This window comes from Aquarana catesbeiana, linkage group LG01 (assembly GCF_042186555.1).
Source record: "Aquarana catesbeiana isolate 2022-GZ linkage group LG01, ASM4218655v1, whole genome shotgun sequence".
NCBI classification, from domain to species: domain Eukaryota; kingdom Metazoa; phylum Chordata; class Amphibia; order Anura; family Ranidae; genus Aquarana; species Aquarana catesbeiana.
In genome coordinates, this window is record NC_133324.1 from 134,640,614 (window position 1) to 134,657,866 (window position 17,253).

A 17,253-nucleotide genomic window follows, 5' to 3' on the forward strand; every position below is an offset into this window, starting at 1 on the left:
TCTCCTGTAGTATTTCTGCAGTCTCTGACCATCTCTTGTATCATGTATGCAGTCTCTGACCATCTCCTGTAGTATATCTGCAGTCTCTGACCATCTCTTGTATCATGTATGCAGCCTCTGACCATCTATTGTATATTGTATGCAGCCTCTGACCATCTCTTGTATCATGTATGCAGTCTCTGACCATCTCCTGTAGTATGTCTGCAGTCTCTGACCATCTCCTGTATCATGTCTGCAGTCTCTAACCATCTCCTGTATCATGTCTGCAGTCTCTAACCATCTCCTGTATCATGTTTGCAGTCTCTGACCATCTCTTGTATCATGTCTGCAGTTTCTGTCCATCTCCTGTATCATGTCTGCAGTCTCTGACCATCTCCTGTATCATGTCTGCAGTCTCTGACCATCTCTTGTATCATGTCTGCAGTCTCTGACCATCTCCTGTAGTATTTCTGCAGTCTCTGACCATCTCCTGTATCATGTCCGCACACTCTCTGACCATCTCTTGTATCATGTATGCAGTCTCTGTCCATCTCCTGTAGTATGTCTGCAGTCTCTGACCATCTCTTGTATCATGTACGCAGCCTCTGACCATCTCTTATATCATGTACGCAGCCTCTGACCATCTCTTTTATCACATATGCAGTCTCTGACCATCTCTTGTATCATGTATGCAGTCTCTGACCATCTCTTGTATCATGTATGCACACTCTCTGACCATCTCCTGTATCATGTATGCACACTCTCTGACCATCTCTTGTATTATGTATGCAGTCTCTGACCATCTCTTGTATCATGTATGCAGTCTCTGACTATCTCTTGTATCATGTATACAGTCTCTGACCATCTTCTGTATCATGTCCGCACTCTCTCTGACCATCTCGTGTATCATGAATGCAGTCTCTGACCATCACCTGCATCATGTCTGCAGTCTCTGACCATCTCCTGTAGTATTTCTGCAGTCTCTGACCATCTCTTGTATCATGTATGCAGTCTCTGACCATCTCCTGTAGTATATCTGCAGTCTCTGACCATCTCTTGTATCATGTATGCAGCCTCTGACCATCTATTGTATATTGTATGCAGCCTCTGACCATCTCTTGTATCATGTATGCAGTCTCTGACCATCTCCTGTAGTATGTCTGCAGTCTCTGACCATCTCCTGTATCATGTCTGCAGTCTCTAACCATCTCCTGTATCATGTCTGCAGTCTCTAACCATCTCCTGTATCATGTTTGCAGTCTCTGACCATCTCTTGTATCATGTCTGCAGTTTCTGTCCATCTCCTGTATCATGTCTGCAGTCTCTGACCATCTCCTGTATCATGTCTGCAGTCTCTGACCATCTCTTGTATCATGTCTGCAGTCTCTGACCATCTCCTGTATCTTGTATGCAGTCTCTGACCATCTCCTGTATCATGTCTGCACACTCTCTGACCATCTCCTGTATCATGTCTGCACACTCTCTGACCATCTCCTGTAGTATGTCTACAGTCTCTGACCATCTCCTGTATCATGTCTACAGTCTCCGATCATCTCCTGTATCATGTCTGCAGTCTCTGACCATCTCTTGTATCATGTATGCAATCTCTGACTATCTCTTGTATCATGTATGCAATCTCTGACTATCTCTTGTATCATGTATGCAGTCTCTGACCATCTCTTATATCATGTATGCAGCCTCTGACCATCTCTTTTATCACATATGCAGTCTCTGACCATCTCTTGTATCATGTATGCAGTCTCTGACCATCTCTTGTATCATGTATGCACACTCTCTGACCATCTCCTGTATCATGTATGCACACTCTCTGACCATCTCTTGTATTATGTATGCAGTCTCTGACCATCTCTTGTATCATGTATGCAGTCTCTGACTATCTCTTGTATCATGTATACAGTCTCTGACCATCTTCTGTATCATGTCCGCACTCTCTCTGACCATCTCGTGTATCATGAATGCAGTCTCTGACCATCACCTGCATCATGTCTGCAGTCTCTGACCATCTCCTGTAGTATTTCTGCAGTCTCTGACCATCTCTTGTATCATGTATGCAGTCTCTGACCATCTCCTGTAGTATATCTGCAGTCTCTGACCATCTCTTGTATCATGTATGCAGCCTCTGACCATCTATTGTATATTGTATGCAGCCTCTGACCATCTCTTGTATCATGTATGCAGTCTCTGACCATCTCCTGTAGTATGTCTGCAGTCTCTGACCATCTCCTGTATCATGTCTGCAGTCTCTAACCATCTCCTGTATCATGTCTGCAGTCTCTAACCATCTCCTGTATCATGTTTGCAGTCTCTGACCATCTCTTGTATCATGTCTGCAGTTTCTGTCCATCTCCTGTATCATGTCTGCAGTCTCTGACCATCTCCTGTATCATGTCTGCAGTCTCTGACCATCTCTTGTATCATGTCTGCAGTCTCTGACCATCTCCTGTATCTTGTATGCAGTCTCTGACCATCTCCTGTATCATGTCTGCACACTCTCTGACCATCTCCTGTATCATGTCTGCACACTCTCTGACCATCTCCTGTAGTATGTCTACAGTCTCTGACCATCTCCTGTATCATGTCTACAGTCTCCGATCATCTCCTGTATCATGTCTGCAGTCTCTGACCATCTCTTGTATCATGTATGCAATCTCTGACTATCTCTTGTATCATGTATGCAATCTCTGACTATCTCTTGTATCATGTATGCAGTCTCTGACCATCTTCTGTATCATGTCCGCACTCTCTCTGACCATCTCGTGTATCATGAATGCAGTCTTTGACCATCTCCTGCATCATGTCTGCACACTCTCTGACCATCTCCTGTATCATGTATGCAGTCTCTGTCCATCTCCTGTAGTATGTCTGCAGTCTCTGTCCATCTCTTGTATCATGTATGCAGCCTCTGACCATCTCTTGTATAATGTATGCAGCCTCTGACCATCTCTTTTATCACGTATGCAGTCTCTGACCATCTCTTGTATCATGTATGCAGTCTCTGACCATCTCTTGTATCATGTATGCACACTCTCTGACCATCTCCTGTATCATGTATGCACACTCTCTGACCATCTCTTGTATTATGTATGCAGTCTCTGACCATCTCTTGTATCATGTATGCAGTCTCTGACTATCTCTTGTATCATGTATGCAGTCTCTGACCATCTTCTGTATCATGTCCGCACTCTCTCTGACCATCTCGTGTATCATGAATGCAGTCTCTGACCATCACCTGCATCATGTCTGCAGTCTCTAACCATCTCCTGTATCATGTCTGCAGTCTCTAACCATCTCCTGTATCATGTTTGCAGTCTCTGACCATCTCTTGTATCATGTCTGCAGTTTCTGTCCATCTCCTGTATCATGTCTGCAGTCTCTGACCATCTCCTGTATCATGTCTGCAGTCTCTGACCATCTCTTGTATCATGTCTGCAGTCTCTGACCATCTCCTGTATCATGTTTGCAGTCTCTGACCATCTCTTGTATCATGTCTGCAGTTTCTGTCCATCTCCTGTATCATGTCTGCAGTCTCTGACCATCTCCTGTATCATGTCTGCAGTCTCTGACCATCTCTTGTATCATGTCTGCAGTCTCTGACCATCTCCTGTATCTTGTATGCAGTCTCTGACCATCTCCTGTATCATGTCTGCACACTCTCTGACCATCTCCTGTATCATGTCTGCACACTCTCTGACCATCTCCTGTAGTATGTCTACAGTCTCTGACCATCTCCTGTATCATGTCTACAGTCTCCGATCATCTCCTGTATCATGTCTGCAGTCTCTGACCATCTCTTGTATCATGTATGCAATCTCTGACTATCTCTTGTATCATGTATGCAATCTCTGACTATCTCTTGTATCATGTATGCAGTCTCTGACCATCTTCTGTATCATGTCCGCACTCTCTCTGACCATCTCGTGTATCATGAATGCAGTCTTTGACCATCTCCTGCATCATGTCTGCACACTCTCTGACCATCTCCTGTATCATGTATGCAGTCTCTGTCCATCTCCTGTAGTATGTCTGCAGTCTCTGTCCATCTCTTGTATCATGTATGCAGCCTCTGACCATCTCTTGTATAATGTATGCAGCCTCTGACCATCTCTTTTATCACGTATGCAGTCTCTGACCATCTCTTGTATCATGTATGCAGTCTCTGACCATCTCTTGTATCATGTATGCACACTCTCTGACCATCTCCTGTATCATGTATGCACACTCTCTGACCATCTCTTGTATTATGTATGCAGTCTCTGACCATCTCTTGTATCATGTATGCAGTCTCTGACTATCTCTTGTATCATGTATGCAGTCTCTGACCATCTTCTGTATCATGTCCGCACTCTCTCTGACCATCTCGTGTATCATGAATGCAGTCTCTGACCATCACCTGCATCATGTCTGCAGTCTCTGACCATCTCCTGTAGTATTTCTGCAGTCTCTGACCATCTCCTGTATCATGTCCGCACACTCTCTGACCATCTCTTGTATCATGTATGCAGTCTCTGACCATCTCCTGTAGTATGTCTGCAGTCTCTGACCATCTCTTGTATCATGTATGCAGCCTCTGACCATCTATTGTATATTGTATGCAGTCTCTGACCATCTCTTGTATCATGTATGCAGTCTCTGACCATCTCCTGTAGTATGTCTGCAGTCTCTGACCATCTCCTGTATCATGTCTGCAGTCTCTAACCATCTCCTGTATCATGTCTGCAGTCTCTAACCATCTCCTGTATCATGTTTGCAGTCTCTGACCATCTCCTGTATCATGTCTGCAGTTTCTGTCCATCTCCTGTATCATGTCTGCAGTCTCTAACCATCTCCTGTATCATGTCTGCAGTCTCTGACCATCTCTTGTATCATGTCTGCAGTCTCTGACCATCTCCTGTATCATGTATGCAGTCTCTGACCATCTCCTGTATCATGTCTGCACACTCTCTGACCATCTCCTGTATCATGTCTGCACACTCTCTGACCATCTCCTGTAGTATATCTACAGTCTCTGACCATCTCCTGTATCATGTCTACAGTCTCCGACCATCTCCTGTATCATGTCTGCAGTCTCTGACCATCTCTTGTATCATGTATGCAGTCTCTGACTATCTCTTGTATCATGTATGCAGTCTCTGACCATCTTCTGTATCATGTCCGCACTCTCTCTGACCATCTCGTGTATCATGAATGCAGTCACTGACCATCTCCTGCATCATGTCTGCAGTCTCTGACCATCTCCTGTAGTATTTCTGCAGTCTCTGACATCTCCTGTATCATGTCCGCACACTCTCTGACCATCTCTTGTATCATGTATGCAGTCTCTGACCATCTCCTGTAGTATGTCTGCAGTCTCTGACCATCTCTTGTATCATGTATGCAGTCTCTGACCATCTCCTGTATCATGTATGCAGTCTCTGACCATCTTCTGTATCATGTATGCACACTCTCTGACCTTCTCCTGTATCATGTATGCAGTCTCTGACCATCTCCTGTATCATGAATGCACACTCTCTGACCATCTCTTGTATTATGTATGCAGTCTCTGACCATCTCTTGTATCATGTATGCAGTCTCTGACCATCTCTTGTATTATGTATGCAGCCTCTGACCATCTCTTGTATCATGTATGCAGTCTCTGACCATCACCTGTACCATGTATGCAGTCTCTGACCATCTCCTGTATCACGTATGCACATTCTCTGACCATCTCTTGTATTATGTATGCAGTCTCTGACCATCTCTTGTATCATGTATGCAGTCTCTGACCATCTCTTGTATTATGTATGCAGCCTCTGACCATCTCTTGTATCATGTATGCAGTCTCTGACCATCACCTGTATCATGTATGCAGTCTCTGACCATCTCCTGTATCATGTATGCACACTCTCTGACCATCTCCTGTATCATGTATGCACACTCTCTGACAACCTCTTGTATCATGAATGCAGTCTCTGACCATCTCCTGTAGTATGTCTGCAGCCTCTGAACATTTCCTGTAGTATATCTGCAGTCTCTAACCGTCTCTTGTATCATGTATGCAGTCTATGACCATCTCTTGTATCATGTATGCAGTCTCTGACCATCTCTTGTATCATGTCTGCAGTCTCTGACCATCTCCTGTAGTATGTCTGCAGTCTCTGACCGTCTCCTCTAGTATGTCTGCAGTCTCTGACCTTCTCCTGTATCATGTCCACACACTCTCTGACCATCTCCTGTAGTATTTCTGCAGGGTCTGACCATCTGTTGTATTATGGCCGCACAATCTCTGACCATCTCTTTTATCATGTCCTCACAGTCTCGTAGTGTTATATAGGATGAAATCAGAGCCAGCAAGCTGGAGCCCAGAGAGGACCATCTGACTGAGCCCTGCATGGTGCACCCGAGTGGTGGTCAGTGACAGCGTAGCAAGGCCAGTCTGAGGGGTAATTGCTGATGTAGGGGGCAGTGAATACAGTAAGGTAAGGGGGCACTGATATAAAGGTTCCCCGTTATATCAGTAAGCCCCCCCCTTTACCTTAGTGCATTCACTCTGCAGAAGGTGCTCTATGGTGACCAGAGTCCTCCCCACATTAGAGTTTCCATTTTAAATACAAGTTGGAACTCTGTGGACAATGACATAAATGGGAACTCTGATATAAGGTGATCTTGTCACCGGAGCCCCTCCTTACATCAGAGGTCCCACTTACACCAAAGTCTGCAACATTCACCCTTTCATCAAATTTCCCCTTGCACTGTTAGGGGGAATCCTGCACACTCTGATGTAAGGGGGAACTCTGTGTTGGGTTAAATTAACCTGACCTTCATGTAAATGGAGAAATATGGTTTTGACTCTTGTTATACCTTAAACATATTGCTAGTAGCAGCTGCACAAATGTTATCTATATTTGTGTGCGTGTAATACAGTATATATATATATATATATATATATTTGTAATCTAATATATATGCAGTATATATATTTGATTAAAGAAGAATTGGTTAGAGAAAGTTCTAGAAACTGTAAATTCATAGTTCATAGGATTTAAGGCTCTTTATATATGCAATTTATACCGTTAATTTTTCTCGCTTGAATTATTTTTCTCATTATGGGAGTTAGTGGGACCTCATGTCTAAGGTTTCCCTAAGGCCTCACAAAACCTAGAGCCGCCTCTGCCAATGCCACATTTTCAAGCAAGTGTAAATGAGCCCAAATGCTGGAGTCTTACACACCAGGGCTAAATGGCCAATGTGCATTAGGTCTAAGGCTTCTTAAACATGGATGTAATCATTTACTGATGTTTATACTCCGGATATAAGGCTGTTGTCATTATCAGTACAGGTTAGTGTTTGGCAGCATAATTACTGGGAACATCATTATCTGTATCAGAGTTATGGAAAGTATTCACTAATAAAGCCACTTGCACACAGGACCATCTAGTAGTGTAGCCTGTACCCGTGCGTGTACCCATGTAACCCAATAAAGGACTTTTATTCAAGAGCATCCAAGTCGCCAGCCCTTTTCTGATTCAAGTACTGCATTTTGGGGCCTGAACGTCCTGGCTAGAGCACCGGATCACAGTTCATAGAGCATCATATTGGCAGTGGAGCTGGGGTATTATTTTGCTTCTCATCTAGTTGCAGTGTGTCCCTCCTGGTATTTTACTGCCTGCAGCCTGTCAAAGGTGTCACATGGCGACACTTGTGTTACGCTGCTGTGCAGTGACATGTGGTGCCATGATTCAGTGCTATGCTGAAAAATGCAAACATGCTGCATTTTTCTGCACTGCACTGCACATCACACCAGCATTGTGGTGTGAACAGGGCAAATAAAAAATAATTGTTTGTGCCCTAGTGGTGACCTGCATTTATCCAGTGTGGAAAAAACACAGGTCACTGCACACAGTGTAAACGAGCCCTGAGTAATGCAGATAGTATTATTCCAACTTAAAGCGGAGTTCACCCAGAAATGGAACTTCCACTGATCGGTATCCTACCCCACTCCGGTGCCACATTTGGCACCTTTCAGGGGGAAAGGGGGAGCAGATACCTGTCAAATCAGGTATCTGCTCCCACTTCCGGGCATAGATCCCCAAACTTTCTGCGGCAAACTATGCAATGTCCGGCCCCACACACAGGTCTCCCAGAAGACAGCAAGGACCATTCAGATCACGCAGTGCGACTCGCGCATGCGCAGCATGAAAACAGGCTGTGAAGCCGCAAGGCTTTACTTCCTGTTCCCCTTAGTAAGGATGTCGGCGCCTGCACCCGGAGCTGAGGGACGGGTCAGCTTCATGTGAGGACACTGCGGGCTCCCTGGACAGGTGAGTGTCCTTATATTCAAAGTCAGCAACTGCAATATTTGTAGCTGCTGATTTTTTAATATTTTTTTTCCCAGGCGCAACTCCGCTTTAATAATATGCACACATATTTCTCTACATACTTTAACAAAATAACCTGAAAAACCAGTGAGTCCTATGAAGGAATGTTTCCATCCAACCACATAGACACTGCCACATCTCACTCTGTCACACTGAGAGACAGAAAGTGATCGTTTGGAGACATAAATGTACTGACCTTGTCTGGATCTGATGTAAATAATTTCATATTCAGCAGATTGTTGATCATATTAACATGGCCATTTTCAGCTGCAAGGTGAAAGGGCTCCCTACCTCTCTGTAAAATATTACAGAAAATAATCTTATTATACATCTTGTAAAAACATGTATTCATAAACAAAATAGTTAGCTAATCAATAATAGTTAGATAATTTATTTTAATTTAGATCATTACAATAATTACACCATGTCAATATGTATTGTTTGTTCAAGCATATCACCTTTATCTGTAGGTATTGTTTAGTTTATGTTTGTCTGGGCAAATGTGTTAAAAAAGTCAACAATTTCCTTTGGGTGAACCTAACCTCTTTCCAACCACCTAACCCATATGTAGTATGTACACAGGGAAGGTGGGCCCTAATGCCAACAGGCTGCACATATACTTCCACAGCTGCTAAGGTGCCTGTGCCCACTCACCATCAGTGGCGGTGCGTCCATAAGGGCACACGGGCGCCGCCCCTTCTCTCCAGCCACCCCCTCTATCACCAATAGATAGATTCATGCATTGCATGAATCTATCCATGGCCGCCGCTGCCACCCCTATTCAGGCGCCGGGTGCCTGCATTATAGTGGCTGGAGGGGTTTTGAAGCACCTGATTAGAGCCATAGGCTCTACTAGGCGTAAATGCTTGGCGCTTTTAGTTCACCCAGCTGTGTTAGAAAAGCGAATTAATATTCCCTTTCCTAACTCTGAACCGCCTCTCTGCCAATCAGGTGCTCGGGTCTGTAACCCTATCAGGCATCCAATCATAGGAGAGGACAGGAGAAGAAGACATTGAAGACATCACTCGCCGCCTGCCACTGTCACCCGCTGGCCCACCGAGACAGGGTAAGTGCCAGGCGGGGGCACAGTGGCAGCATTCGATGGGCACAGTGGAAGCATTTGATGGCACAGTGGAAGCATTTGATGGGCACAGTGGGAGCATTTGATGGCACAGTGGCTGCATTTAATGGGCACAGTGGCTGCATTTAATGGGCACAGTGGTGGCGTTTGATGAGCACAGTGGCGGCGTTTGATGGGCACAGTGGCTGCATTTGATGGGCACAGTGGCTGCATTTGATGGGCACAGTGGCTGCATTTGATGGGCACAGTGACTGCATTTGATGGGCACAGACAGGTGATGACAATTGATGTTTTCTTTTTTCAGAATTTTTCAGTTTGTTTGCACCCCCCAAAAATTTTAAGCACCAGCCACCACTGCTCACCATGCACTCCCAGCATAGTGAAAGAGATGTCACAGACAGGTCCCAGGCTCTGTGGTTGGAAGGTGGCTCAGGACGGGCCCCTATAACTTTTCATGTGACAACACTGAAGAAATTACACTTTGCTACAATGAGTGTACAGCTTGTATAACAGTGTAAATTTGCTGTCCCCTCAAAATAACTCAAAACACAGCCATTAATGTCTACACCGGTTTTTTTAAGGTCATGTGACAATGTGACCTTAAAAAAAAAAAAAAAAAAAGACCAGTTTTGCAGGGCTTTCAAAGCACTTTTAAGGCACTTTGGAAGCGCTGCCCATTCATTTCAATGGGTAGGGGTGTTTTTGGAGCGCTACAAACATGCCCCAAAGATGCTGCTTGCAGGACTTTTAATTCATAGAAGAAATTTAAAAAAAATGTGGTGCACTGCAATATAGTATCCAATCAAATTTAAAGTATAGCTAAAGCCAAAAAATTTATTTTATTTTAGAGGTAGGTAGTGATGGCTGCATTTGTTTTTCCTTTAAGCTCTTTTTCATTTATTTTCACTTGTTAATCCTGCCAGTAACACATTTACTGTCGTAGGATGAAAGCACTAACTGCACTATATGCAATGTTGTCACCCAAAGTTGTTCTTTTGATTTTGGACTACAGCACACCTCCTCCCCTTTACATCTCCATTACATGAAGGGGGTGTTTTGTAGCTCTCAAAATATAGCTGGGAAAGCTGATAACATTGTTTGAGTTACACAGACATTCCAATTTTGGCAAAAGCAACAGGTACTTTCAGAAAATGTACTTAACAAAAAAATCACAAAACAAATGTAGCCACCGCATTTAAAGCCTGGTAAGCTTGGTGTATATAACTGTATATAGGAAGAGTTGTCCTTGAAGAGTTGATTGAAGTCATGTGTTCATTCCATAAACTTCCCAATCCCTATCCAAGTTTTATCCCCTCAATAACATACCAAAAACAAAGTACTGGACCGTTTTCTGGCTCTGGGAGACAAATTTGGTGTGCCAGGCTCTGCAGGGTGGGGGATCCCTTTTCCCCAGTGGCTCATACGTGGGGTGCGCTACAATAGATTTAGATATACTTTAACCACTTCAACACCAGCCACTTTCACCCACTTCCTGCCCAGGCCAATTTTCAGATTTCAGTGCTGTCACACTTTGAATGACAATTAGTCATGCTGCACTGTACCCAGATGACATTTTTATCATTTTTTAGACAGATAGAGCTTTCCTTTGGTGGTATTCAATTACCACTGGGTTTTTTTTTAATCTCTTACTATGTAAATGAAGAAAATACTCAAAATTTTAAAAAACTGTGTTTTTTTTAGTTTCTATTATAACATTTTGCAAGTAAATAATCTTTCTTCATAAATGTAAGCCAAAATGTTATCTGCTACATTTCCTGGGTAAAAATAACCAATATCAGCGTATATTATTCAGTCTGTGTGAGTCCACAAACTATGGTATATATAGGGTGTCCTAAAAAATGTATACAGAACTTGAATGATTATACAGTCAGTAGTTATTATCATGCAGTTCACTTTCAAATTTTAAAATGAAATACATAAATGTACTTTTTTTTATACTTAGCGCCTGTTACCAAACTGATGACCATTTTTGTCTCGGCATTGCTGATAACGCAAGGCATAGAATCACAAACATCAAGAATCATTTTAATTGCTATCTGGGCGTATTATCTTTCAATGGCTACTCTTAATTCCTCAAAGGATGCCAGTTTTGTAGCATAAAATTTTTCTTTTTGAAATCCCCATAAGAAAAAATCCAGTGGGGTGAGGTCTGGTGAACGTGGAGAGTATTTTACTGAACCTCTTCTCCCAATCCATCTGTTTGGCAGATTCTCATCAAGATAGGCCTGTACATCAACGATAGTAGTGTGGAGGCGCCCCATTTTATTAGAAATAAAAGTCCTCATCTCGAAAATATTCTTGAATAAATGGCATGACAGATTCAAGCAGTAAGTTTAAGTAATGGCACCAGTTACAGTACAGACAAAAAAGAATGATCCAATTAATTCATGCACTGACAAGCTGCACCACATCATCACTCCTGGTAAATTAACATGATGTTCATCCATAATATATGGATTTTGAGGAGCCCAGTAAGCGCAATTGTGGTGGTTAAGTATAAAAATAAAAAGTGACCTGTATGGTAATAAACACTGTCTTTATAATCATTCAAATTGTGTATACATTTTTGGGACACCCTATATATACCATAGCTTGTAGACTCTAAAGTTTTCACATAGACTAAATAATATACTGTACACTTATTTGGGTTACTTTTACTAAAGAAATGTAGCAGAATACATTTTGGGGTGCGCACAAGTGACAAGAGTGACAGGACTTCCAGGACATCCACCTTGGATAGGGAAATTCCCGCCCAGCCGTATTATTATAATAGGCCAGGCAGGAGGTGGTTAATTAAACTTCACAAACTTTTTTCATTGTATAACATTCAGCACAGGTTTAGGAAATACCAGCTTTTATTCAATGCAGTTAACATATTAGGATTGCTTATATTGTATTAGTATTGAAAATGTAACTAATGAATTGGGAGGAAGGGTTTCATATAGGGCTCAAAAGTGCCCAGGTGTCCACCCATGGCAGTAGGTATGACACTAATGGGCACATTTTGTATGTACTCCATTGTCCACAAGGATTTCCGAATCACATGTTGATATGTACAGATACAGTGCCTTGAAAAAGTATTCACACCCCTTGATATTTTCCACATTTTGTCATGTTATCACCAAAAACGTAAATGTATTTTATTGGGATTTTATGTGAAAGACCAACACAAAGTGACATATAATTATGAAGTGGAAGGAAAATGATAAATGGTTTTAATTTTTTTTTTACAAATAAATATGTGAAAAGTGTGACGTGCAATTGTATTCAGCCCCCTTTGCTCTGATACCCCTAACTAAAATCTAGTGGAACCAATTGCCTTCAGAAGTCACTTAATTAGTAAATAGAGTCCACCTGTGTGTAATTTAATCTCAGTATAAATACTGATATAATATAATAATAGTTCTACAGTATAATAATAGTTCTGTGAAGCCATCAGAGGTTTGTTAGAAAACCTTAGTGAACAAACCTCCTCAAGAAGGCCAAGGAACACACCAAGCAGGTCAAAGAAAAAAATCATTGTTGAAAAAAGCCATAAGAAGTCCCATTTGCTGTTTCCCCCACATGGCTTCTTGCAAAGTGCAACATGTGGAAGAAGGTGCTCTGGTCAGATAAGACCAAAACTGAACTTTTTGGCTTAAAAGCAAAACACTGTGTGTGGCGGAAAACTAACACTGCACATCACCCTGAACACATCGTCCCCACCGTGAAGCATGGTGGTGGCAGCATCATGTTGTGGGGATGCTTTTCTTAAGCGGGGCAGGGAAGCTGGTCAGAGTTGATGGGAAGATGGATGGAGCCAAATACAGGGCAATTTTACAAGAAAACCTGTTAGAGTCTGCAAAAGACTTGAGACTGGGGCGGAGGTTCACCTTCCAGCAGGACAACGACCCTAAACATACAGCCAGAGCTACAATGGAATGGTTTAGATCAAAGCATATTCATGTGTTAGAATGGCCCAGTCAAAGTCCAGACCTAAATCCATTTGAGAATCTGTGGCAAGACTTATATATTGCAAAGAAGAATGGGCAAAAATGTCACTCTTTAGATGTGCAAAGCTGGTAGAGACATCCCCAAAAAGACTTGCAGCTGTAATTGCAGTGAAAGGTGGTTCTACACCTGAGTCAAGTATTGACTCGGGGGGGCTGAATACAAGTACACCCCACACGTTTCACATATTTATTTGTAAAAAAAAAATGAAAACCATTTATCATTTTCCTTACACTTCACAATTATTTGCCACTTTGTGTTGGTCTATCACATAAAATCCCAATAAAATACATTTATGTTTTTTGTTGTAACATGACAAAATATGAAAAATTCCAAGGGGTATGAGTACTTTTTCAAGGCAGTGTAATACATATCTGTTTTATCTTTAATTTATCTTTAATTAGGTCTTTTTTTTTAAAAAAAGGGCAGAAAACCTTTCAACTTTTCAAGATCCATTGGAGTAATGGAAGCTGTAAATTGTACCTTATCCTTAATGTTTAAATCACTAAGCTGTAATTCCTTTAGAAGATAATCCACTATTTCATTCTTATCATTCTGGGCAGCAAAATGTAAAACATTCATTCCATCCTGTAACAAAGAAAAAAAAGGTCATCATCATTTCATAATTATTATTATTAATTTGTGTTGGGGTGTCAGGGTTTTTCAAATATATATCAAATTATAAATAATATGTAATAATAATGGAAGCACAACTTAACTTCAGATGAACTCATCATCACAGTTGTCTAAGCCTCAAGAAATGCTAAAAACTGTGTACATCAAAAATCATTAACGATGTACAACCTTATGGAACCTCTCTACAAATGAAATCCAGAGAGAGAGAGGTCAAATAAAAGTGAACTGGATTTATTTCACTATATTACAAAACAAAACTATTCCAAACCTCGTAGACATCATTAGAATTCCGAAAATATTAGTGCTGATGGTTATCATTGAGAACAGACTAATATGTCATACTACATTTTTTTGTTGCATACCTTAAACAAAAAATAAACAAAAATTCAGAAAAAAATAACTGTAAAATGTTTCAATGTTTTACAAGTTATTTATATATAGAGCACCATGCTAGAAAATAACAAAACAGAACAATAATTAGGATTTCATAATATGGATGTTTTCAGAAATGAGATGGAAAATGATGATGTAATATTTATCTAGATGTCTTTTGAGGATTATCAATTAGTACATAAAAATTGACCCATGGGTAAATCACACATCTTTACCAAATGTTCAATGAATATAATAAAGGAACATTCAAAATTAAGATCATAAATGATATTATCCACATCATGGATTGCATACATCCTATTATAAGGATAATATATATAGATTTTACCCATGGATAAAAATATAATACTCCAGTTAAGGTCAATTTGGGAAAAAAAACAAATTTTAATTCCAGAAGACCTAAAATTTGAATCCCTTGTCTTAGAGCGACATCTGGCTGACAGGTACAGTCAACCCCTAAACAAGCATTAGGTTAATCTTTACAAGTGCCATCCAACCAGATGTGGGTAAATACTCTGAATTACACTTTCTAGGCTAGTCCTTAGAATGGGAATTTTGAGAATAAAAAGGGAAAGCTCAGAGAGGAAAGGGCTAATCAGTCACACATTTGAAGACACTCAAAGGTCACCACCCTCTCATACACTCTCATCTGAAACATCATGCTATCTTGATCTAAGGCTCTGGTGATCGATCTCCTTGAATTTCCCCTGGTGTGGTTCTCTACTCCATCACAAATATTGTTGTTGGTAAGGTATAATTTAATAACTTTTTCTCTCACTTTTGAATCTAATTGAATGTGTACTGCATTATTTGGTGTGAAAGAGCTTTAGCATTACAGTGGAACCTTGGTTTATGAGCAACGTGGATAGCGTTTTGAATGACGAGCAACTTTAAAAAAAAAATTCTGACTCGGTTAACGAGTGTTGTCTCGCAAAACGAGCAGAATTCAAGCTAATGGGCGGTGCAGTACCGCATTTGGCCAGAGGTGCGGGGGTGCCGGTGACACTCGAAACGGTTTTGAGCTGTTCAGAAATACTCGGAAACACCCGGAAGTACTCAGTTCCCGAGTGTTTCCGAGCCTTTCCGAGTTCAGTCGAGCTGTCCCCGAGTATTTCCGAGGATCTCCGGCGCCCCCCCACCTCTGGTCACATGCGGTATTGGGTGTAATAGAAGTCAATGCGGAACTAATTATCTACGTTTCCATTGACTTCTATGGAGAAACTCGCTTTGATATGCGAGTGCTTTGGATTACAAGCATTCTCCTGGAACGGATTATGCTCATAATCCAAGGTTCCACTCTATATCATATTCAAAGGCATATTCTCCTGCTGTGTCAGTCAGTAGCATAGGCTTGACCATCACCTTCTGCTGCAGGAGAATTTGAGAGGAGGGTCTGCTTGGGTGGACCTTATTGTTTGCTAGTTTAGTTGTGATCACTGATAATCTGAGGTAGTGATGACTATACCTAATTAACCTCCCTGGCGGTATAATTATGTCTGATTTTTGAATGTCAAAGCAGTACATTGTTTTGCATGGAAATTTGTTGTTTTATATTGTAGGCCTGTAATTCTTAGGAATAACTCACTTAAATCTGTCCAAACAAGAGTCTAGTAGACATCCCGGGTATGATAATGTTTGAAACACAAAATCATAAATTATAATATAATAAATAACTATAAATAATTATAACAAATGTAGCACTGACCCCCGCAGGAGCTGCTGTATTTTAATTGGGCCTGTACTCTGCTTCGTTTCCCCTTTGATTTCTCTCAGTCCCCCTGACACAGCTGTGGTGTAATAGTGTGCAGTAAAGATTCTAAAGACAATTTCACAATATACAATGTAATATACCTTTTTATCTTTACCTTTGGTCTCCACTTGGTCGATAATGCAAAGGAAAACAACACTCACACAATTCTACTTAAACAAGAACTTTGTTTACTGTATTTGCTTTAAAGTAAAACACTCAATAGTTGTACTGTCAGACCAACGTAATCTGACAGTTAACTGACTTCAGCTTACAAAGATATTATACAGATGTAAAGTGTTTGTAATAACTTGCTAGTAATGTGCTAAGGAAAATAGGATAAATGGCAGAGTGACTTGATTTCACTATGTGCACTGTCCTATGCTTTGCACGCTTTGTAGCTATAAGGAAATCAAATGCTGATTTAATAAAGTATAGTACGATATTTAGGGAGCTCCCATTATCTGATATCACAGTAACACTTAATATGGCAATGAAACACAAAGCCTTGTGTTTTATTAGACAGTCCTTCTTTTCTTCTTTCTTCTGCTAGCTATGAATAAAGTGAATTTGTAATCCAATGGTTAATGACTCCCGATAAAAGCAAGCTGGATATTAAATCAAAGTTATGATAAAGCAGTACTGCAGCTATCTCTAATGCCAATGACACAGTACCAAATCCTCAATGAGACACAGGCCCGAGGCCTAGTTTTAGCTCAGCCTAATCCTCTTGACTTTGCTTGTGGGACTATGGATCCTAGCAACTCTGTATTGTACAAATGAATGTGTAAAAGTGCATCAAGGAAACTTTTTGGGCAACAGCCCTCTCACCCAACCAGGACAGTGTTGTCAGAAAGTTCCGCTCTGGTATACAGGGACCTGTCTTCGGCCGGCAGGCTCCTCTGTGCTGCTCCACTCCACACGAGATGCTCCGACACTGTCAGATGGCTCCGACGGGCTCCTCTGGCTCCTTCCCAGTCTTGCCCCGCCGTCAGCCCAGCTCTCTGGTGTGTCACAGTATCGCTGCTCGG

General features: G+C 41.5%; 1 protein-coding gene across 1 annotated transcript in view; it reads right to left on the bottom strand.

Moving 5' to 3' along the window:
- Positions 1–17,253, bottom strand: part of ANKDD1B (ankyrin repeat and death domain containing 1B) — a 97,484-nt gene that overhangs the window by 34,631 nt on the left and 45,600 nt on the right. Inside the window, exons 5-6 of the mRNA XM_073624041.1 lie at positions 13,930–14,034; positions 8,551–8,649 (exon numbers count right to left, since the gene is read on the bottom strand). Coding sequence (XP_073480142.1) covers positions 8,551–8,649; positions 13,930–14,034 — 204 coding nt within the window. The remainder of the gene's footprint in view (positions 1–8,550; positions 8,650–13,929; positions 14,035–17,253) is intronic.